Source organism: Arvicola amphibius, chromosome 13 (assembly GCF_903992535.2).
Source record: "Arvicola amphibius chromosome 13, mArvAmp1.2, whole genome shotgun sequence".
In the NCBI taxonomy this organism is placed as follows: Eukaryota; Metazoa; Chordata; class Mammalia; order Rodentia; family Cricetidae; genus Arvicola; species Arvicola amphibius.
The window spans coordinates 59,445,082-59,467,563 of record NC_052059.1 but is presented as its reverse complement, the minus strand read 5'-3'; the positions used below and the strand labels follow the sequence as shown (position 1 = coordinate 59,467,563).

The 22,482-nt window shown below is 47.9% G+C and overlaps 1 protein-coding gene across 1 annotated transcript; it reads right to left on the bottom strand.

Moving 5' to 3' along the window:
• Positions 1-13,060: 13,060 nt before the first annotated feature.
• Positions 13,061-22,467, bottom strand: Dhrs1 (dehydrogenase/reductase 1). The gene is made up of 9 exons (XM_038310562.1): positions 22,201-22,467; positions 21,673-21,844; positions 18,627-18,770; positions 18,390-18,469; positions 15,377-15,509; positions 14,919-15,065; positions 13,914-13,983; positions 13,567-13,647; positions 13,061-13,435 (listed from the first exon to the last, which is right to left on the bottom strand). Exons 2-9 carry the CDS (start codon positions 21,820-21,822, stop codon positions 13,299-13,301), a joined length of 942 nt encoding a protein of 313 aa, XP_038166490.1. The 5' UTR covers positions 21,823-21,844; positions 22,201-22,467; the 3' UTR covers positions 13,061-13,298.
• Positions 22,468-22,482: the final 15 nt, after the last annotated feature.

The following is a 22,482-nucleotide window of genomic DNA, read 5'->3' as shown; positions in this document are numbered from 1 at the left end:
GAATCTCAAGTTTGAGGCCAGCCTGGGTTGGAAAAGGAGTTTCAGGCTAATTTCTGCCACATAGTCTCAAAAAACCCAGTTACATAAGAAAAACTTTATCTAGAGGCTTGAGTTGACATTAAGATTAAATAAACCATGTGAGGTTCTTTAAATAATGATTGTATTGAATAAATAATAATAGTGTTATTATTTTTAATTTCCCTGACAAACATACATGAAACTGATGTCCAAAAAGATTAACAGCTTGCTGAGGGCCACCCACATAGTAAGTAGGTAGATAAGACTCGGATGTGATTCTGGTCTAGTCTAAGTCACCTCATCATCCATTTTTTTTGCTGTTGCTATTTGTTTTGCTACTTCCGGATCTTAAAGGTGCTCAGCCATTCAACCAGATACCAGGAACACCGATGGCAACTGGCGAAGGTTTGCCAAACACAGTGTTACATCATAGTCACTAAGGGAGGAGGGGAGGGGGTGGTGAAGGTTGAGGTAAGCATGAAAGACTATTTAATAATTAGCGATCTTGAAACTGGCAAAGCTGAGTCAGGCAGGGCTGAGAGGAAGTGAGTCTTGGGAAAGACATCTGCATTCGTCAAGGTGGGGCCTGTGTTTTGGAAGGAGAAGGCAGGAAGGGCATTTCAGACATGTGTGACATGAAGATGGGGGTGAGGAAACCAAACAGACTAAGCTGGCTGGCAGAGAGAAGCTAAAAACCAGGTGCCCTCACAGATAAGGACAATAGAGTGGATGACACACCACTTAATGGCAAGAGGAGCTGTCATGAGTTATATTTGGCCTTCTCTGTGAGGTAGTGGGACGCAGGCAGCTGTTTGAGGGCTGTGCTCTGATATCTGGAGAGATTGCTCTGCTCGTTGTGAAAGCAGTGGTGTGTGTCGGTAGAGACGAGTCTGCGTGCTTACTCTTGTCTGTGAGGACAAGAGTAGGTGTCATCCATATCACATAGTGAGCAAGGAGGCGGGGCGGAGAGCAGCTGTGCACACAGGACATCCAGGACCCTGAGCCATCAGAGACCAAATATGATTTGGAAGGAAGGAAGGGACAATGAGCCACAGTCAAAGCTGGGTTGGCAGCCATGCTCCAGAGGTAGGCAGAATAAGGAAGAGGCAGGTACTGACGCTGGGGTCCTTCGCCACATGAGACAGGGTGTGTGTTCTCAGTCACCTGATCTTTAGCATCAGTGCTAGGCTGTCACAGAGTCCTAGGCTCCAGGGACTAGCACTAGACTCCCCGTAAAAAACTACCTTCTTGGAGGTTGTAATAATAGAACTCTCTGTGGCAGGGCAAAAGTGATGCACACCTTTAATCCCAGCACTCGGGAAGCAGGTGGATTTTTGTGAGTTTGAGGCCTGCTTTGCATAGTGAGTTCCAGGCCAGCCAAAGCTACACAATGGGACCCTGTCTCAGAAAAAGAGAGGGGTAGGGTCACTAAACCAGGAGCTTGTCACTTCAGCTAGCTGTCCCTGGGATCTCCCTGTCACTATCCCCCCCCCCCCACTTCCCACTGCTGAGGTTAAGATGCATCTAGGCTTTTATGTGGGTGCTGGAGGTCTGAACTCAGGTTTTCACACTTTTTAAAAAAAGATTTGTTTATTTATTATGTTACAGTGTTCTGCCTGCAGGCCAGAAGTGGGCACCAGACTCCATTGCAGATGGTTGTGAGCCACCATGTGGTTGCTGGGAATTGAACTCAGGACCTTTGGAAGGTCAGTCAGTGCTTTTAGCTGCGCTCTCCAGCCCGGGTTTTCACACTTGTATAGCAAACATTTTACCTACTGAGCCATCTCCCGAGCCTCAGTCCCCCTCCCCCATTCCCTTTTTCTTTTTAGCACTGGAGATCCTAGAGCCTTGTTGATACTAAACAAAGAGTAGGATGAACCCCCACACCCTTTACTTTAACTTCCTAGACCATGAAAAATATTTCCTGTCTGCATTATACAGTACAGCACTCTCAAGCTAAACTGTGAGGAATGTGGTTGAGGAATTGTGTTTAGTTCAAATTTGTGGACCTGACAGCCTCCCTGCTTTTATTCAAACTGACTGATGCTAAACTGGGGGAGGAAGACCCCCGTCCCCCATGGCCCTCAAGGAGAGGTCTGGCTTTGGCTCTGCAGAGGGTCTTTCTTTACTGGCTGGTTCTGCCTGCTGTCTGCTGTGTCTGAGATTTCCCCTGCTGCTACCCTTTGTGGTCAAGAATTTTTTTCCCTCACCCTTTGATTCTTTAACTGGAAGAGAAAACAAACCCAATCAAGATGCTGAGATGGTAACAGGTGTTCTTTGAGAACGGGGAAGGGTTGCTGCTTCTGAGGAAGAACAAGCAGGATTGGGAATAGATGGGGTCAAACTACTCCAACAATGACTCAGTAGATCAGCAGATTATAAAAGAGAGACTTAAGAATTTGTAGTTTCTAGCCAGGCGGTGGTGGTGCATGCCTTTAATTCCCAGCACTCAGGGAGGCAGAGACGGGGATCTCTGTGAGTTTGAGGCCAGCCTGGTCTACAAAGTGAGTTCCAGGACAGCTGGAGATATACAGAGAAGGCCTGTCTCGAAAAACAAACAAACAAACAAACAAATTTGTGTATTGTTTATACAAAATGTTTTTGTGGTTTCTGTCGCTACTGGGCAGTGGTGGTGCATGTCTTTAATCCCAGCACTTGGGAGGCAGACGCAGGCAGATCTCTGAGTTTAAGGCCAAAGCCTGGTCCAGGATGGCCAGGGCTACAAAGAGAAACCCTGTCCCCAAAACCCTATGATGATGATGATGATGATGATGATGATGATGTGCGGTTTCCACAGAGCTTTTGGAATGTGGCAGGGAGAAGGAGGGAAGGTGATGTGAGAAGAGAAAGGGCCACTTCTGCTCTCTTGGAGATATCCTGAGGCAGCAACAAACAGTTGTCTGGAGAGAGGCTGAGAGGCCAGAGCAGAAGAGGACAGCGTGGGTGTCAGGCATGTGCACATCGTTATTACACTGTGGCAGGAAATGTGCCATTCAGGGAGAGGGAAGATGAGGGAACCTGTTTGTGGAAACAGGCTTTGGTAGAGTCATGGTTAGGGCAGGGCTGGGAGTACTGGACGGAGCAGCCTCAGTGGGGAAGCAGAGAGAAGTGAACACTGGAAAGCCATTATTCATGGCCACAGTCCTAACTGGGTACTGTACCTCCTGTGTGGCCAGAAGGTGGACTCTGCTCAGGGAGTGAGCCTGGTGTCCAGGCTGTCAGGTTCCAGAAGGCTCCCCTCCCTCACATTCTCTCCATATTGCACTCTACTAAGCAGACGACAGCAGGAAATGTGGGAGGAAGTCCCAAGGATGTGTTGCAGGTTTCTGGGAAGCTGAGGTGGGCATGCTGGAGAGTCGCTTCCTACCCACTGGGGGAAGGAGCAAGAAGGGGAACCTTGGCCTGATGTAGCTCTTAGAAGATCTCAAGTGATAGGTACTTAGAAATTTGTTTCAGGTGGTACCTGGGGACTTGAGGAGAAATTAAGCGCTGGGAAGTGTGAGGCTCAGACCAAGTCATAGGAGAGGAAAGGAAAAGGGAAGGTCTGAGTAGGCCACCTGTAGCTGGGAAGAGCTAGAGCAGTCGCAAGGTACTGGGAAGAGCTGCCCTGTTGGTATCCTCTGTGACCTTGAAGATACTAACTCCCCTGCTGCCAGCTTCAGGGTTCTTTCTTTCTAACCCTGACCTCTCCTGAACAAGATGTCAAAGCAGGAGGGCCCAATGAGTCCCCAGCAACCCAGAGATACTCAAGAAAGTTGCACACCCCATGTGCTCGAGGTGGGGGCTGGGGTCAGAGCCAGGTTTCTGAATTTTAGCATTTTTGTAGCCATTCGAAACATTACCAGCATACATTAACCTCAAAATGACGTCATAGGTAGTAAATATAGCTGGTGGGGTATCAGGCCCTGGGTAGCGGCAACTAGCATCTTTGTCAGCTTTGTGGCAGGCCCTTCATGGTGGTATTTTTTTTTAATGATGGATAAATAATAGGTCATAGGATGGCCAGTTTATTGGGATGGATTCTATAGACTGAATAATTTCAAAATCAGGTGTTTTGGTCCTTAAGTAGCGGTCTGCATAAGAAGAACCGTGGGTGGTGGAATGAAACAGCGTTAGAGAGGGGATTCTGGCTGGCTCAGAGGGTAAGAGTAGACGCCGTGCATTGCTTAGCAGAAGCACAGGTTCCAGTGGTCCCTTTAAAAAGAACAAAGACCAATGAGTACACAGACTCCTTATGAAGGGCTTTCTAGTCATCGGAGCTGGCCAAAGGTGGAATGGGCCTCAGTGAACGCTGGTAATTGCACTGTTACATGAGGTCATAAAGCACCCGTTACTCAACCACTTTGAAAAAAGGTAATAGAGTCTGGCATGGACAGTGGTGGTGGCATATGCCTTAAATTCCAACACTTGGGAGACAGAGGCAAGCAGATCTCTTGGGTTCAAGGCCAGCCTGGACTACAGAGCAAGTTTCAGGACAGTCAGGACTACACAGAGAAACACTACTATCTGGAAAAACAAAAACAGAGTGGGGGGGGGGGAATTTGAGGTCAAGTGTCTGCCCCTCCTGAACTTTCCAAAATTCTTATCGCTGAGGTGGACAAGGGGAACAAGTGACTCAGAGCTCAAGAATGTTCTTACTCTCCTCATTCCATCAGAGTCCGGAGGTTCCTCGAGTACTTGGGTTCTCTCTAGCTTCCTGACACCCAGTTCCTTCTGAGTCAGCCTGGTGAAGTCTCCTGATGGCCAGTGGTATTACTCTGTGGACACGGCATACTTCCTGGCTAGGGAAGGAGAGGGAATGGGCTGGCCAGTGAGTGGAAGGGCACAGCCCAGGGGCAGGGCCTCAAAGACGAAAACAGGGAAAGTCCCTGTGGCAGAGAGTCCTATTTCACCTAGGAAGTGGTAGGTGTTGACTCAGGCTGACATCTTTGAGGAAGAGATCAAGGAAAACAACCAGGAAATAAGACTGAAAAGCTCCAAAATCTCCTGGAGCCAGAAGCCGAGCCTGTGGTATGGGAGCTAGGCACTGCATCATGGTTGGTGAAACTGTTGATTTCAAATTGCACTGGTAGGGTTGGAATATGGCCAAGATGCCAACTAATTGGTAGCCTGGCAAAGCCATTGAACAGCTTCAGGGTGGCACTATTGAGTTTAGTGCAGACCCCAGAAGTTCTGTGCCAGGTGAGCTATGGGCCAAGGATAGGATGAGAGGCTATAGGTGCTTGGGGAAGTGTGAGATGCTTTGGCTGGCAGGTGAGCTCGGAGGATAAGTGCTTACTCTTCCCTGGCCCATCATTCTTTGTGCAATAGTAACCGAGTGCCTCCGTGCTGGACCTGCTTGCACAGGGAATATGACCATAAGACAAATGGATCCCTATCCTTCTGATCATATGGGTCTTCTGATTATATGGCTGTCCAGTTGAACCTTCTGGATGATGGAAATGATCACATGAGCAGAGGTATGTGGTGCTGGGTGTGCACCAAGTTGGAGACCAGCACTGCCTAGGAGTAAAATAGACTTCTTGGAAGGAGAGAACCCAGAGGTGGGCTGGCTTGGGCCTTGCTTGCACACCTTCTCTGTGCCTCTTGGCACCAGGCCCTATGGTGCTGTGACTACTTTCTACTTCATGTGTGGTGCAGCACCCTGCTTCTGCTTCTAGTCAAAGAGATTCAGTTGCCTGCATTTCCCTTCAACCACCAGGGTTGCTTTACCATAGCAGTTACTCGGTAAACATTCATCAGCCACAATGACTGGTTACTAGCACAGTTCCACAAAGTGATCCAAGACAGATAAGATTCCTTCTTTCATAGATCTACATTCTAGTTGGGGAAACAGAGCTTGTAGAAGGAAATGTATACAGCAGGTAATTTCAAAGCATCATAAATGCCCGAGGAAATCAAACCCTGGACTGAAATATAGCTAGCTAGGCTTTGTAACTCCACAGAGCACTGGGGGTCTTGGGACAGAATGGAAAGCTAGTTCAGTGGTTAAGAGTACTTGCTATTCTTCCAGAGGACCTTGGTTCAGTTCCGAGCACCCAGGTTGGGTGGTTCACAACCGCCTGTAACTCTAGCTCCCCAGAATCCAAGGCTCCCGGAATTTGTGGAAATTGCATGTTTGGGACACATACTCGCACAAACACAGACACATAAGTAAAACAAGTCTTTATTAAAAAAGAAAGAAAGGTAAATGCTACTAAGGATGTCCAAAAAGGTCACAGGGAAGCTTACTTAAAAATATATAAGGGTTTGGAGGAATGGTTCAGCAGTTAAGAGTACTGGCTGCTCTTCCAATGGACCCAAGTTCAATTCTCAGAAGCCACATGATTCAAACCATTTGAAACTCCACTTTCAGGGAATCTGACTCCCTTTCTGGTTTCCAGGCGCCCTGCATGCATATGATAAACATACATCCAGGCAAAACACCCATTTGTATAAAAATAGAAGAAAATATAATTGCATATATATGTGTTACATATATACAAATTGCGTTCACTCATATGTATATATATACATTTATGTATGAATGTATATATGTATATAATTTCAAATGGAGTTGTACTGCACAGGGTGATAATGCTCCCCACAAGAGCCATAGACTAACAGAAACTTCAGTGTCAGGTATGGAAAATATCCCTTTGAGTTATTCATCAGGGAGGCCCAAGAGACTCCCAGAACAATATAGGCCGTTGCCATTGCCTCTGGTTGCCTCTCAGAACTCAAAGGTTCCTGGGGTGGGATCGTTTACAAAGGTAAGACTTTGTAGGACCTGGAGGACCGAAGCTGGACCTGATGTGGACGCCTTCTCCCCGAGGACCAGTTCCCATAGTGTCTGAAGGCACTACTCAAGCTGCCAACAGAAAAGTAATCCATTGTCCTTCTGAGCTGTTAAACCTATGAACAACAACAATGGCCACCCAATGAGTTATCCCCAGTGGTACAAAGTGGCATTTTAACCCTGGGGGTAACTACCCACTGTCTAACTGCACTTAGGGCCTGCTCGATAGGAGGGAATTCATTCCTGGTATTGCAAAGCCAACCAACTACCACAGATGGGAGGTTCATAAACCTAGAAGGGAACTTATTACTGCCATTCTCCCTAAACAAACACAATTTCTAGCAGCATTCTAAATGCTTATCCCTATAACCACATAACCACAGGTGAGTTGTAGCTCTTACCCTTCATCAAAGAAGCTTCATTTTATTTCAGAAAACAGAGGGTCCTGTAGAGATCCACAACTGGTCACAGGCAGAGAATCAGTGACCACTGATTCATTTACAGTGCACGGCCCCCACACCTCAGGCTCAGGGGACAGCACGGAAGAGGGAGCAGAAGGATTGTAAGCGCCAGAGGACCAGGACACCCTCTGTGAGAAGGTGTCTCGAGACACCACAGGGAAGCTGCATCTACAAAATCTCAGTGGTAGGGTTACCTACCAAGACATGCATGATAACACCAGTCAACATGCCAGTGCCAACAGGGGAACTCATACAAGGTCCCACCTCAGGTGAAGAGATGCAGGGACTCAATGGTTGCTGAGGGAGTGAGAATCAGTCTTCTTCAGAGATGAGCCCCCCGTTAGGTTATCCAGGTTCAAGTGGTCGTCCCTAAATGTGTATATATCCCTTATGTATGCATACGAGCAACATTAAATGAGCTGAGTAGGTGTTTTATATACATTTTATTTACATATACATATATATATATAAAACAGTAATAATTAAAGAAGATAGAGAGTTGAATTTGAGAGGGAGTTGGGGGCATGGGAGGAATTAGAGGGAGAGTGAGGGGGGAAAATGATTAAATATGGCACTCTTGTATGAAGTTCTCCAAAAATTTAAAACCCCAAAACCTTAAAAAAAGAAAAATGATTTTATATCTGATGAGCCACGGCAGCGAGAGCGAGACAGCCTGTACCTCACTGGGCTGGTAAGGGATTAGGAGGGAAGTTGGGCATATCGGAAATGATGACAGAAAGCATGGGCCAGGTGAGTCAGCCAGGGTGGGTGCACTCCGATTCTCACAGGAGCACTGAGAGGAAGCAAACAGGGAGTGGCGCAAAAGCTTAGCACTCCAGTAAAAAACGAGAACGCTCAGAATTGCTGACAGGAGCAAGGCCTGTGTTTCCCCTGTACTCAATGACTCAGGCTTGAGCTTTGGCCCAGAGACTGGGGAGAGAGGAAGGACCCCAAGAGAAATTCACGGCTCCCACAGCTAATAGCACTATTGACTGGGAAGTAGCCACCCAATCCCCAGGTCCCTGAGCAGGCAAGGACTGATGGATTCTAGGAGGCAGGAGTTCTCAGAAGGCTGGTACCTTGGAGTGGATATCATCTGCCTCCTGGAGAGGGAAGAAGGGGCTCTCATCAGTGGGTCTCCCTGGCCCTGTGAATTTAGCCCCACTCTGGATGACTTGGCATTATTCAGTTCCGTGCTTCAGGATGTATACTTCTCTGTGTGGGGAAGATGACAACAGGGGAAATAGGAACAAGAATCCCAAAACTCAAGCGATGGCTTGGGTAGTGTTTCTCAGTTTCACGTAGGAAATGGATAAGGACATCTATGTCTCTCATACTAGTCAAGACCCAAGTGAATGCCACAGGAAAACGTTCCCCAGAAAAAGACAAAAGCAAGGTCGGAAAAAAACAGAAGCTTCTAGAAGGCTGAGATAGACTATGGGATGAATTCTGGCAGACAGAAATGGGTCTGGGATCTGGGCTGGGATCCTGGGGGGTTGGGGGGTCTGAGGGCTTGGGTGCAGGGATCCTGGGGGGCTTGGGGAATTGGGGATTGGGGCCTGGGGGGCCGGGGGGCTGGGAGTGAGAGATACTGCAGAGACCAGACTTGCTCAAGCAAGGGTGGGGGGAAGAAGGTGTCGAGGAACTTAGAGAAAGTCAAGACTGAATTTGACCTGGAAGTTCAGCAGGCTACCAACCTCAACACACCCTCTGCAGAAAACGGAAAAGGTCTCCAGAGCCCAAGCCAACCAGGAAGCTAAACAGCAGGGCAGTCGGTGCAGGGGAAAGAGCTTCCATTCCGGGATCACACATTTTGGTTGAATCTGGACTCTTCTCTTGCAAAGAACTGCAGTTTTGGCCAAGTCACCCAACTTTTCTAAGCGGTTGCTTCCTTTACTGCAAAGCAATACTTGCTTCACAGGGCAGGTGAGAAGCTGGAGTGAGGTCTAGGTAGTCACTGCAAGTGCCTAATAAACCATGGCTGTTCCTTTGTGCTAAAGTGATGGTAAAATCCAGGCCGAGTCCCCTGTGCACCCTCCGGCATAAACCCCTTGAGGGGTGCTCAGGCCATGTCCATTTCTGCTTGCTTGTTTCTTCCAGAACTATGTCTCCATCAGGAGAAAAGCCAAGACCTTCTCACTTGTTGATGGAGATGACGTGAAGTTGCCCCATTTCTTCCCTCTGTCTCTTTCCCAGCATTCCTTTCAGGTCCAAGGAAAGTCTTCTGATTTCTCTATTATCAAGTGAAGCGCAGGTGGTTTCCAGTTCCACTCCACTCCTGACAGTGCAGGCAGACCTGTGACTCCTCGGTGTAGTTCTAAGCTGAGCCTATAGCTCAACCCTGGCTGGGGAAACCTGCTCATTTCCCATACCCGGTCCTTGCTAAGTCCCTGGGATGAGGGCAGTATACAGCAGCAGACCACGGAGAACTGCAGGCCTCTTGGCCCAAGAGAGCTCTCTCTCTCTCTCCTAGTTTGCTTTCTGTTGCTGTGATAAACACCGTGGCCAAAAGCATCTTGAGGAGGAAAGGGTTTATTTGAGCATACACTTCTATCTCCTGCTCATCATTCAGGGAAGCTGAGGCAGGAACTTGGGCAGAAACTGAAGCAGAGATTGATGAGGGAGAAGACTGGTTACTGCTTGTTTTATTTAATATTTATTTTTGTTTCAAGACAGGATTTCTCTGTGTAACAGTCATGCCTGTCTTGGAACTAACTTTGGAGAGCAGGCCTCAAACTCACAGAGATCCGCCTCTCTCTGCCTCCCGAGTGCTGGGATTTACTGATTGTTTTTCATGACTTTTCAGCCTGCTTATTATATAACCCAGCACCACCTGCCCAGGAGTGGCACCGTCCACTGTGGTATGGGCATTCCCACGTCAAACAGCTATCAAGAAAATGGCCTGCGACATGCTCATAAGCCAAACTGATGGAGGTAATATCTCAGTTAAGGTTCCCTCTTTTCAGTTTGTGTCAAGTTGATAAAACTAGCCAGGAGACTGTTCAAATCCCTTCACCAAGACACTTAACTGAAGTCTAGCATAGTGGCTGTATACATATACATAGCATTTCCCTAGGGTGGACTCTGCCATCCTTGAAATGCCTTCTTGAGAAATTTCAGTGCTGCTTGGAAGCATGCTTTGTGTTCCAGCCTGTACTGATAACAGCCCTGGACCTCTCCTTAGGCCACTCGCTACAAAGCCCTAGCAGCTAGAAGGATGTGTCTCGTCTAAGCAGGAGCGTGTCTCAAGGACCTGAGAACCCTTTGAGAGGACCACATATCCCACATGATACATCAAAGGTGGTGTCAAGGTCTTTAGTATCTAGGATGGGCAGGATCCAGGATAAGAAAGGGGGAAAGGCAGTTTTGGGCTCAGCCATCTTGCCTGATCAGGCTCCTGTGAGGTTTTCATGACTGTCTTGCTTTACAGATGGTTGTGAGCCTCAATGTGGGTGCTGGGAACTGAGCCCAGGTTCTCTGCAAGAGCAGGAAGTGTTCTTAATGGCTGAACCGTCTCAAGTACTTCATTGCCAGTGTTTGAGACTCCTATTTATGGCTATCTGCTGTAGCTGTGACACACCCATGATGTGAGCTGACTGGTCGGGAGACCAGGACAAGGCCTGGCAGATCTCTTTAGGTGGTCACAGAACCCCATTGCCCTTTCTTTAAGTCTTCACGTTCTTCGTTCCTCCACCTCCTGCTGGTGACAGCCTAAATACACAGAAGGACTAGAGGAGTGGGGTCTGAGTCTAGGGCTGGTATCTAGCTTGGCCTTTGCACGGGGCACTTATGGGACTGGGATAGATTTTCCACTGTACATTCTTCAAAAGCTTTTGAATTCTGGGCCATGAATAATGCCTGACAATCAAAGTCTACCTCCAGCTCTCTCTGGGCTCCATTATCTATCTTTAGTAAGGGTAGGCTGAATCTCAACTAGCCTCTTGGTGACCTGCCAGGGCTAACCTCAGACAAGATGGCTTCTCAAAAAATTCTTCCTCTGTTCCTGATGCTGGTGCATTGTCCCCCATGCCAGGGGGACACACAGTGGCAGTCTTGTTCTGACTCAGGTCCCGTCTGTGGACACTGCCTCCTGTAAGCTCTCAGCCCTCACCTGTATTATCATCAGATTCCTGGTGAGACTGGCGCTGGGCCAGTGTCTTTTGCTTACAACCTCTTCTTCCTCTGCCCACACCTCAGCTCCTGTGAGCTCCTCTACCGCATGTCTGATCATGCCAGTTTTCCTGGAGTGGACAGTGCCAGTGTTTGCCTGCGTGCACTGGGTGCTCTTCTGTCTCGGGCCTGATACCCTCTTCAGTGTGCTTTCACCACTGACCCGTCACTCTCGGAGAACTGCCCTTGGCCTCTTGGAAAAGCTTTGCTCTGGGAGGCAGGCCTGATCGGTTCAGGCAGTCAGTTCTGCAGAAGGTGACTCATTCCGGTGACACAGTCCCAAGAGGAAGGGTGAGTGTGCCAGCCCCTGATAGTGCTTCTGTCTCTTACCTGGAATCAGGAAGCACGTTCTCTTCCAGGCCCAGGAAGTTAAAGGCAGCAAGAGGTCTGCCTGTGCTGGGCAGAGACAGCCCAGTAGAAAGCAGCAGCCATTGCTGGAAAGATGCTGAAAACAGAGACCAAGTGTCCTGCTTGGGGAGAGACCCTGCCCCTAGCATGAGAAAGGGGTCTTGTGAGGAAAGGCAGGAACAGTTCTGAAGGAAAGAGGGGGGCTGGAGTCCTTTTAGGACCTATCCGTTTGATTTTTATTTTTTGAGACAAGAAACCTGGCTGGCCTGGAACTCTCTACATAGAAAGACTGGCTTCAAAACTTAGAGATTCACCCATCTCTGCCTCTTGAGTGCTAGGATTAAAAGTGTGTGCCATGCACCATGCCTGATCCTACTTTTAAATTTTTTATTTTATTTTTTTGAGACAGAACCTCATTGTGTAGCCCTAGCTGTGCTTGAACTCACTCTGTAGACCAGACTGGCTGGAATTCAGGGATCCTCCTGGTTCTGTTTTCCCAGTGCTGGGATTAAAGGACCTGTTGTATTTCTACATGTGCATATGAATTTGGGTACACGCTCCATGTGTTGGTCAATCCTGGCTACTGGTGCTCACCTTCTCCCTTGTTTAGGCAAGGTCTTTAGCTGTTCGCCATTGTGAACACCAGGCTAGGTGGCTGGAGAGCATCCAGGATTCTTCCACCTGTGTCTCCTATTCCATACAGGCATGGTGATACTGCATCCAGTTTTAAACGGTTCTGGGATTTGAACTCTGGTCTTCATGCTTGCTCAGCAAGAGCTGTGTCTACTGAATCATCTCAGCCTGAGAAGCTACATCTTTTGACATTGCTGACTCTTTCTCTCAAATATCTACTGCTTTGTTTTATGATGGAGGAGAGTTATCTGTCTATGTTTCTTTCATTGGTTAATTAATAAAGAAAACTGCCTTGGCCCTTTAAGAGAACAGAAAATTAGGTAGGCGGAATAGACAGAACAGAATTCTGGGAGAGTTGGGGAGACGCTTCAGGCAGTCGCCATAGTGAGTCTCCATGCTGCTCCTCTCCGAGATGGACGCAGGTTAAGATCTCTCCTGGTAAGCTACACCTCGTGGTGCTACCCAGATTACTAAATATGGGTTAAAGGAAGATGTGAGAATTAGCCAATAAGAGGTTGAAACTATGGGCCAGGCAGTATTTAAAAGAATACAGTTTCCATGTAATTATTTTGGGTAAAGCTAGACGGGTGGCGGGACGCAGCCCGCCGCTTTCCACTACAGTTTTAGCACAGAATCAGAGCTCACAAACACATTGAAGGGGAGGTAAGACCTTTATTAGCTTCTGTTTATAAGGACTTTTCAGTACTGTAGGGACAGGGAAGACGAAGGCACAAAGAGCCTACTGGAGCCCCCAGAGGTGCCCAGCATTGGCCCTGTCTCCCAGGAGGACATGGGTGTGCGAGAGGACTGCCTCGTTCCACTGAGACAGCCCCAACACCTGAGCCTTGGTGACAAGAGGACCTGGTTGGCTGGGACAGCAGGCCAGGAGCTTAGAATTTGCTGGTGTAGAGGGTGACAATCCACTTGGGCACACGGAGGAAGCCAGGCAGGTAGGAGGTCAGCCATCCCAGGCTGGAGACATGCGAGAGGATGTAGCCCAAAGAGAAATAGTCTTGGACAGGGCGGCCTGGGATCAACAGAAAGACAATTAGACCCTTATTTCCTGCTCCCGAGACACCGCAGTGCCGGCTGACAACTTGAGGGCAAGGGGTAACAGTCCGGTTCATCAGGTAAGGCTGGCCCAGAGTGACAGCTTACCATCTATATCCCGAAGGCCATAGCGCCGGGCAAGGTCACAGGACGGCAGCACCTTCCCGCTCAAGTCCAGGATATTGGGGTCTGTGGGCACACATATGCTTAGGGATGGTGGATGCTGGGAGGTGTGCAATGACAGAGTTTAGCTGAATGGGACAGGGCTCACGCAAAGGCTCTTGGCCACGCCTCCCTGCAGCTAGTTCAGAGGCCTCACACCTCAAACCAGGAATCCTGACCCTCTGAGCCTCCAAAAGTCAAAACTGTCAAGAGCGTCCAATCACCTCCCAAACCAAAATAAGGAACCGCTGTCAGTGCCCTGTAGACGAACTTTGTCACCCCAATGTCGTCACCTGTTGCCAAGGCCACCACGCACTTGCCACTCATTTCTGTGCTTTCTGCAGATGAGAAATCTGATTTGGCCTAAAAAATGGGTTGAGAAGTTAGGGGTTAATTTCCAAGAGCGCTGCCTGTGCCTTCTTCATTTTCACCTTCTGTCCCAGAAGGACACAATCCTAAGCAGGACTTGCAAGGCCATATCTTAAACGACACCAGAGCCACCTTTCCCATGTTCATGTGAGCCCTGGACCCTGGACCCAGGACCATTGCCTCTACTAATGGAAGGATCAGATCTTACAACTAGTGCTGGACCTTCTAGGGCAGATGAGGGCAAGGCCAAGTACGTGGGCTTTGGTGTCAGACAGCCTTTCCTGTGGCGATGCGCACTATGGAGCATGTTTCTTTCCTTCCTTCCTTCATTACTCATTGCTAGGAGCTGAGCCTGTGCCAGCAAGCCTATACCTAAGCAAATGCTCTACCACTGGGCTACATTTCCAGCCCAGCATCAGGTTTCTTAACGTCTCTGATTTCTGCTTCACTATCTATAAAATGGAGTTATTATCTGTCTTACAAGATTTGAAGAAATGTATATGTGTGTATATGCTCAGCCTGTGTCTGCCCTAGTAAGCACCTGATGAGTGGGAACATTTATTCTTTCTCTTTTCAGCCAGAGTCTCACTGTGTGGCCCTGGCTGGCCTTAAAGTCGCACAGATCCCCTTGCCTCTGCCTCCTGAGTGCTGGAATTACAGACAGTCTGCCGCCATGGGCCATGCTTATACTTGGTACTTTCTGGAGAGACTGCCTTTTCCTCTCTCTCTCTCTCTCTCTCTCTCTCTCTCTCTCTCTCTTTCTCTCTTTCTTTTTTTTTCCCCCTGAAACACGGCTTCTCTGGAGCTTTGGAGCCTGTTGTGGAACTAACTCTGTACCAGGCTGGCCTTAACCTCAGAGATCTGCCTGCCTCTACCTCCTGAGTGCTGGGATTAAAGGCGTGCACAACCACTGCCCGGCCCTTGCCAACCTTCTTAAACAAAGGATCCTCTGGTTCTTCCTGCTTTGTTATGAACTCCTTCACCAGTTCTGTTTGCACAAACCCTGGCCACAGAGAAACGTAGCTGACTCCATGACGTCGTAGTTCGTGAGCACAGTCAGCAGCCAATTTGTCACACTGTGGAGGGAAAGAGGGCAGCGTGAGAGCCTGGACACTGCCTAACTCACCCTCCTCTTCTGCTCTCCCTCAGTCCACGAGGATATCCCCGGCCCCCATCCTTCTCGAGAGCCCTGATGTTTCTGGTACTCCTCTTCCCACATCTGATACCTACTCTGGCAGATGGAGGGAGGCCCAGGCAAAGGGACTATCAGTGTATCAGGGCAGAGAGAGGGCTGAAGATCACCAGTCTTACTATTCTCACCAGTGGGGACTGGATCAACTGTCAACCCTGTTGTCTGTTTCCCTGGCTCCTATGCACTGGTCCTTACCGCAGCTTTGCCCACACCATAAGGGACATTGAACATATGCTGCAGCCCCCCGGGGGAGGAGACAACCACGATGAGTCCTTTGCCAGCTGGTACCATCAGCCGCGCCCCATACACAGAGCACAGGTAGTGGCCTCTAGAGGGGGCAGAGAAGAAGGAATGAATTGTGTGGATGCTGGCTCAGTTGCTTCCTGTGTCCCCAGTAGCTACTGTCAGCACCACAGGAGGCTGTGTTGTAGCCGGTGAGGACCTGGGGAATTCATTAGGAATAGGACATCCCAAGGAGTAAACTGATACAATTAATGGCAGATGAGAAAGGGTGATCTACACATGACAAACATAATGGAAGGGGATCTTGCACTATAAACATAAAATAGTTCAGGGCGAATTAGGCCACGTATCTGGTCAGCTGGGTTAATGGGACAAACCTATAATCTCAGCACTCTGGAGGCGAAGGCAGGAGAATGGGGAATTCAAGGACATCTTGGCTACACAGTGAATTTCATGCCAGCTTTGGGCAGATGAGATCTTATTACAAAACAGGAACAACCAACACACAAAAACCAAATCAGCCAGCCAGTAAATGAGCAAATGGCCCAAGTAGAAAGTTCTCAAGAGTAGAAATTCAAATTCAAAATAAATACCAGAAAAATGTTAAGTAACTACAGCAATTGGAGGACGTAAATTAAAACTGCTTTGTGACTCCATCTCATCTTAGGCAGAGTGGCTATCATCAAGAAAATAATTCACACGTGCTGGTGATGACGGGGCAGAGAGCAACCCTTACACACTTCTGGTGATGACGTGGGTAGAGAGCAACCCTTACACACTGCTGGTGATAACATGGGCAGAGAGCAACCCTTACACACTGCTGGTGATGACGTGGGTAGAGAGCAACCCTTACACACTTCTGGTGATAACATGGGCAGAGAGCAACCCTTACACACTGCTGGTGATAACATGGGCAGAGAGCAACCCTTACACACTGCTGGTGATAACATGGGCAGAGAGCAACCCTTACACACTGCTGGTGATAACATGGGCAGAGAGCAACCCTTACACACTGCTGGTGAGAATGTGACTATGCTGTGACTGTGGAAGCCAGTGTGGGGATTTCTCACAAACAGAAAATAGAATGTGACCCAGCTATCCCACACGTGGGTAGGAGTCTAGGCCAACAAACCACAGAGATATTTGCATTTCTAGAGCTGACCTATTCACAATAGTCTGGAAATGGAACCAACACAGACGTCCATCAACTAATGAGTGGATAAAAAATGTGGTATGTATACAGAATTGAATTTTGTACAGCTGTAAAGAAAAATGAAACCATGACATTTGCAGGAAAATGAATACAAGTGGAAAACATATAATTATTATTATTGTTGCTAATTTTGAGACAGGGTCCCTCTGTATAGCCCTGGGGGTCTTGATACTCACAGGAGATCAGGCTGGCCTCAAACTCACAGATCGGCCTGCCTCTGCCTCCCGCATGCTGTGATTAAAGGCGTGCACCACCACGTCAGGCACTGGAAACCATTATATTAAGCAAAACAAGCCAGACTCAGAAACACAGATACCATGTTATCTCTCATATTTGGGTTCTAGGTCTAAAATTACATGTGTGTATATATGTGCCCACACATGGATATACATGTATATTTATAGGTATAAGGAGAACTGTAGAGGGAAGAAGAGGCCTGAGAAGTGCAAAATAGAGAGGGAAACTGAAAACCGTGGGACTAACTGGGGAGAGAGAACCAACTGGAGAGGCCGGGGAATGGAGAGGGCAGCGGGGATGAGAGGAATGAGGACCAAGCACAATATACATACGCATGAAGAGATAAGACCTGACATGCACATATGCATCCCACATTGTAGCACCATGTAAAGCTGTTATGTCCGGTTTAAAGCAAAAGAGTGGAGCTTTTTTTTTTTTTAATATTTATTTATTTATTATGTATACAATATTATGTCTGTGTGTATGCCTGCAGGCCAGAAGAGGGCACCAGACCCCATTACAGATGGTTGTGAGCCACCATGTGGTTGCTGGGAATTGAACTCAGGACCTTTGGAAGAGCAGGCAGTGCTCTTAACCGCTGAGCCATCTCTCCAGCCCCCAAGAGTGGAGCTTTTGTGTCTGGCTTGGAGTGTAAAGTTTCAGCCAAGCTTCGCTATGTTTGGGTTGATCGGTAGAAGCTGAGCAATTGTTTTGAGACTGTTTAAACCTTGAAGGTTGTTTCTCTGGAGTCTGTACTTGGTGCTATGTAAGAGCCTGACCTCGGTCTGAACAGAGTACTGGCAGAATTGGAATTCTTACTTTTGATTATGGCTTGCCACAGTCAAAAGGGACTGAGATTTGTGTGGACTGTCTGCTCTCATGGGCTGAAAGAACAAGATGACTTTGATAGTTGGAACCTTTCCCAGCTCCAATTAACCTTGTATATGTTTGAATAAAATAACTGGAGCAAGCTAGCTGGGTGTCATCTTTTTCCAAGAAGGCGGTACCCCTCTGTTCCTTTGGAAAATGAAGCCTTAGCATCTTGGTAAGCTTCTCTCTCTACCGCGGCACCTACGACCTAACATCAAACAATACTGTATTAACTGGTCCATCCATTTAGTCAATTTGAGCCATCCTTCTAAGCATTTTTAAAACCATAGCCTACGGAATACATGCAACACTGAGAGAATACTCCCTTCTGGAACTTGTACTTGGGTGGGCAAAGACGGAGGGAGGAGCAAGGGTGAGATCTTGTTTAAAAAAACTGAATTGGGTGGTGGTGGCCCATGCCTTTAATCCCAGCACTTGGGAGGCAGAGGCAGTCAGAGCACTTTGAGGTCAAGGCCAGACAAGTCTACAAAGTGAGTTTCGGGACAGCCAGAACTATCACACAGGGAAACCCTGTTTTCAAAAAACAAAACAAAACCAACCAACCAAACAAACAAATGAACAAAGACCCTGGGTCTGGGGCAACCTAAAGGGGAGGAACCTTGTTTCTGGGAGTGAAACACACACCTGAGTCCAACATTGTTTATATCATCCCAGAGGGAGGCAGGTACTTCCCAGAATGGCTTATTGAGGGTGTTCAGGATTGCCTAGAAGAAAGACAGAGAGACAGGGAGGGTGACTGACTGGCCATCTGAAGGCAGGAAGTTACAAAGGGCTGGATAATGGGACAACAAATGGAGGTAGAGACTCAGGGTGGGTTTGGGGAGGTCTGGGATGTCGAGTTGTTTCAGGTTCCAAGGATACCTGGACACCAGCATAGGCATTATTGACCAGCACATCTAGCCGCCCCTCCTGTTCCCGATCGACTTGCTCGAACAGGCTTTTCACTTCACTCTCCTGGCTTGAATCACACACCACCGGCACACACCGGCCCCCGAGGGACTGTGCCTGGAGAGGAAGAGGGAGTATGAGTTCTGAGCACTGTCATTTCCCTAACTGAAGTGAGTTTAGGATCTGAGAAGGTAAACACAGCACTCAGCCAACAGCTGGGAAAACGTGGCGTGCAATGGCTCCCCCTGGTGTCCATTTTAGAAATTTCTCCACAGTAAGACTTGCAAAAGAGCCAGGTAGATGGGAGCTTGGATTTCATATGCAGGACCTTGGTAAATCCTCTGCCACTCTAGGGTGAGAGACAAGGTATGACACCCACTCTTAGAAACAAGTAACTATTCTCTTTTTTCCTTTCCAATGCTCATGCCCCTCTTTTTACTACTCCCTCGGAATTCTTACCCAGCCAATGCTCTGACTTGGTAACTGAAAATCAAAGCTATCAGGCATAAACTATTGCTACTTCCTGTTCTACCTAGCTTCCCAAAAGTGCGCCCCCACCAACTTTAGAGGCCGAAGAGCACCTGCTCTCCAGAGCAAGCTCAGGGTCCTGCCCTGCCACTTCTTTGCTCAAACTGCAGCAAGTCTTAATGCTCCTTTGACCTCCAGTCTTTCTTCCTTAAGTCAATCCCTCATAATCCAGTATGAACTAGCTAAAGCACACGCATTTAAAAGAATCTTCTAACTGGATCACCAATCAAACAATGAAAACCTAGAAGTTTTTTCGATGGGGGTCTTACTACACAGCCCAAGCTGGCCTTAAACTCCCAGTCCTCACACAACTTCTCCAGTGCTGGGTGCTATAGACATGTACATCATACTGGCTGTGCGTTTGCGCGCGCGCGCGCGCGTGTGTGTGTGTGTGTGTGTGTGTGTGTGTGTGTATGTGTGACGGGGTCTCACTGTGTAGCTCTGGCTGGTTTGGAATTCACTATGTAGACCTTGAACTCATAGAGACTTCTGCCTCTGGCTCCTGAGTGCTGGGATTAAAGGTGCATTAAACCCAAACCCTTTGCAGGGGTGGGTTTTTTTTTTTCTTGTTTTCAGTGCCCAGGATCAAACCCAGGGCCTTGCACATCCTGGGTAAGTACTTTTCCACCAAACTGCACCCCAGCCCCTGCTGATGGTTTTTCTAAGAACCATTATTCCATTATTCCCTCTTGGGCCTCTTTACCTAATTCCTATTCAAGACTTGTTCAAAGATCATCTCAAGAGGGCTGGAGAGATGGCTCAGTAGTTAAGAGCACTGGCTGCTCCTTCAGAGGACCCAGGTTCAATTCCCAGCACCAAGTGGCAGCTCACAACTGTCTGTAACTCCAATTCCAGGGGGATCTTGCACCCTCAAAGAGACATGCAGGCAGAACACTATTACACATAAAAACCACCTCAAGAATGCCTTCTCTTTTTTTTAAATTGATATTTATTGAGCTCTACATTTTTCTCTGCTCCCCTCCCTGCTTCTCCCCTTTCCCCTTCAATCCTCCCCCAAGGTCCCCATGCTCCCAATTTACTCAGGAGATCTTGTCTTTTTCTACTTTCTATTTCCCATGTAGATTAGATCTATGTAAGTCTCTCTTAGTGTCCTCATTGTTGTCTAAGTTCTCTGAGATTGTGTAATTGTACCACATTATGTCCATTATGTAAATGTACCGTATTTTTCTAACCCATTCTTTGATCGAGGGACATTTAGGTAGTTTCAATGTTCTGGCTATGACAAACAAAGCTGCTATGAATATGGCTGAGCACATGTCCTTGTGGCATGATTGAGCATCATTTGGATATATACCCAAAAGTGGTATTATTGGGTCTTGAGGAAGATTGTTTCCTAATTTTCTGAGAAATTGCCACACTGACATCCAAAGGGGCTGTTCCAGCTTGCATTCCCACCAGCAATGCAGAAGTGTTCCCTTTTCCCCACAACCTCTCCAGCATAAGTTGTCATCAGTGTTTTTGATATTGGCCATTCTTACAGGTGTAAGATGGACTCTCAGAGTTGTTTTGATTTAATAATGCCTTCTCTTAAACTACATGTGGGGGTATACACCTTTCATCCCAGCACTCAAGAGATCTCTGAATTTGAGGGGCACCCTGGTCGACACAGCAAGTTCCAGGTAGCCTGTCGAAAGACCCTAGAGCAAACATTCTGTGCACATGTACATTGAAATGACTGGTTTCTAAATCTGACTTCCTGTTAAGACTGCTATCTTGTAACAGTAAAAATTGTGTTTGAGGGGTTGGAGAGGTGGCTCAGCCGATAAGAGCACTGGCTGCTCTTCCAGAGGTCTTGAGTTCAATCCCAGAACCCACATGGTGACTCACAACCATCTATAAAGGGATCTGATGCCCTCTTCTGGCCTGCAGGCATGCATACAGACAGAGCACTCATAAATAAATAAACAAACAAACAAACAAACAAATAAATAAGATTTAAAAAATTGCGTTTGATCACTTGGTAACTTTGCTTACCAAGTTATCAAGTTATCTGGTTATCACTTGGTAACTTGAGTATTGTTTTTATTGAAATCCAGTTAATAAGTAAACTCTCATGGGGGTGGTGGTGGCACTGGCCTTTAATCCTAGAATTCAGGAGGCAGAGATAAGAGGATCTCTGTGAGTTTGAGGCCAGCCTGGATCTATGCAGTGAGTTCTAGGGCAGCCAGTGCTATGCAGAGATGTAGAGAGACTGTCTCAAAAACAAACAAACAAAAAGAAGTGAAACAGGTTCAGTTCAGCAAGTCTTGCCTAAATCATAGGAAGTCACTGGCCCAACATTTGTTCTTCGCAAAACCTGAAACTCTCAAACCAAGACTTTTCTTCTGCTTAACCCCACTTGGCAGAAAAATTCAACTCTACATTGTTTACTGTATGTACTCTGTAAATATTTGTGATTTTTTTGGGGAGATATCATGATCAGGCAAGTGATGAGTAGTAATCACAATGATAAATTCAGGTGGTCACTCACCTCCTGGGCAGTAGCTCTAAGGGTGTCCAGATGGCGCCCGGTGATGTACACGGTGGCCCCTGCTTTGCAGAGCTGTAAGGCAATGCCACGGCCAATACCCCTGGAGGCACCAGTTACCACACACACTTGGCCCTTCATAGGCGCTACCATGTCTCACGTCAAACGGGGTTATCTGTGGAGTTAAGAGTCGCTTTGAAGGAATCCTGTAGATTGTCTGCAAAGACAGGTCTCTGCTAAGCTTGCAGTATTTTGAAAGGAGAGAAATTTCACAGGTGGATAGCTGAGGGCAGGTCTCAGGCCAGGCTGTTGTCCTTTTCGGAGGGACAGGGCTGGGCGGTGCCTCTCCGGGGCTACCCATACGTGACCCTCAGAGTGGGGCTAACTTGGTGGGGAATCTGGCGTGTCAGTCCAACAAGGTATGTCCATGAAGAGTCCTGGGCCCTCCCTCTGGGGTTCTGGCTACCGGTGCAGGTCCACAGAGATACGCGAAGCCCTGACCTGTAAGTGGACAGAGCCTGTGAGCCTTACCTGCCGCAGACGCTGCCTCTGGGGTTCTGTCTGTCCAGTTCGCCAGACCAGTAGCTCGACAACTTTTATCGTCCCAAGGGGCGGAGCCTTGATTCTGGCCACGTCAGAGTGAGAGTGCGTGCCTTGGGCAGAAATCGGTGCGGGTGCGGATGAGCTAGAACTAGGCGAAACGAGTGGAGCCCGGGAGATCGCGGGTCGGGCCGAGGGAGTGGAACCCGCAAACGCAAACCCGCGCCCTGTAGACACGCCCACCTTGCTCGCCCTTGCCGTCGCAGAGCTATG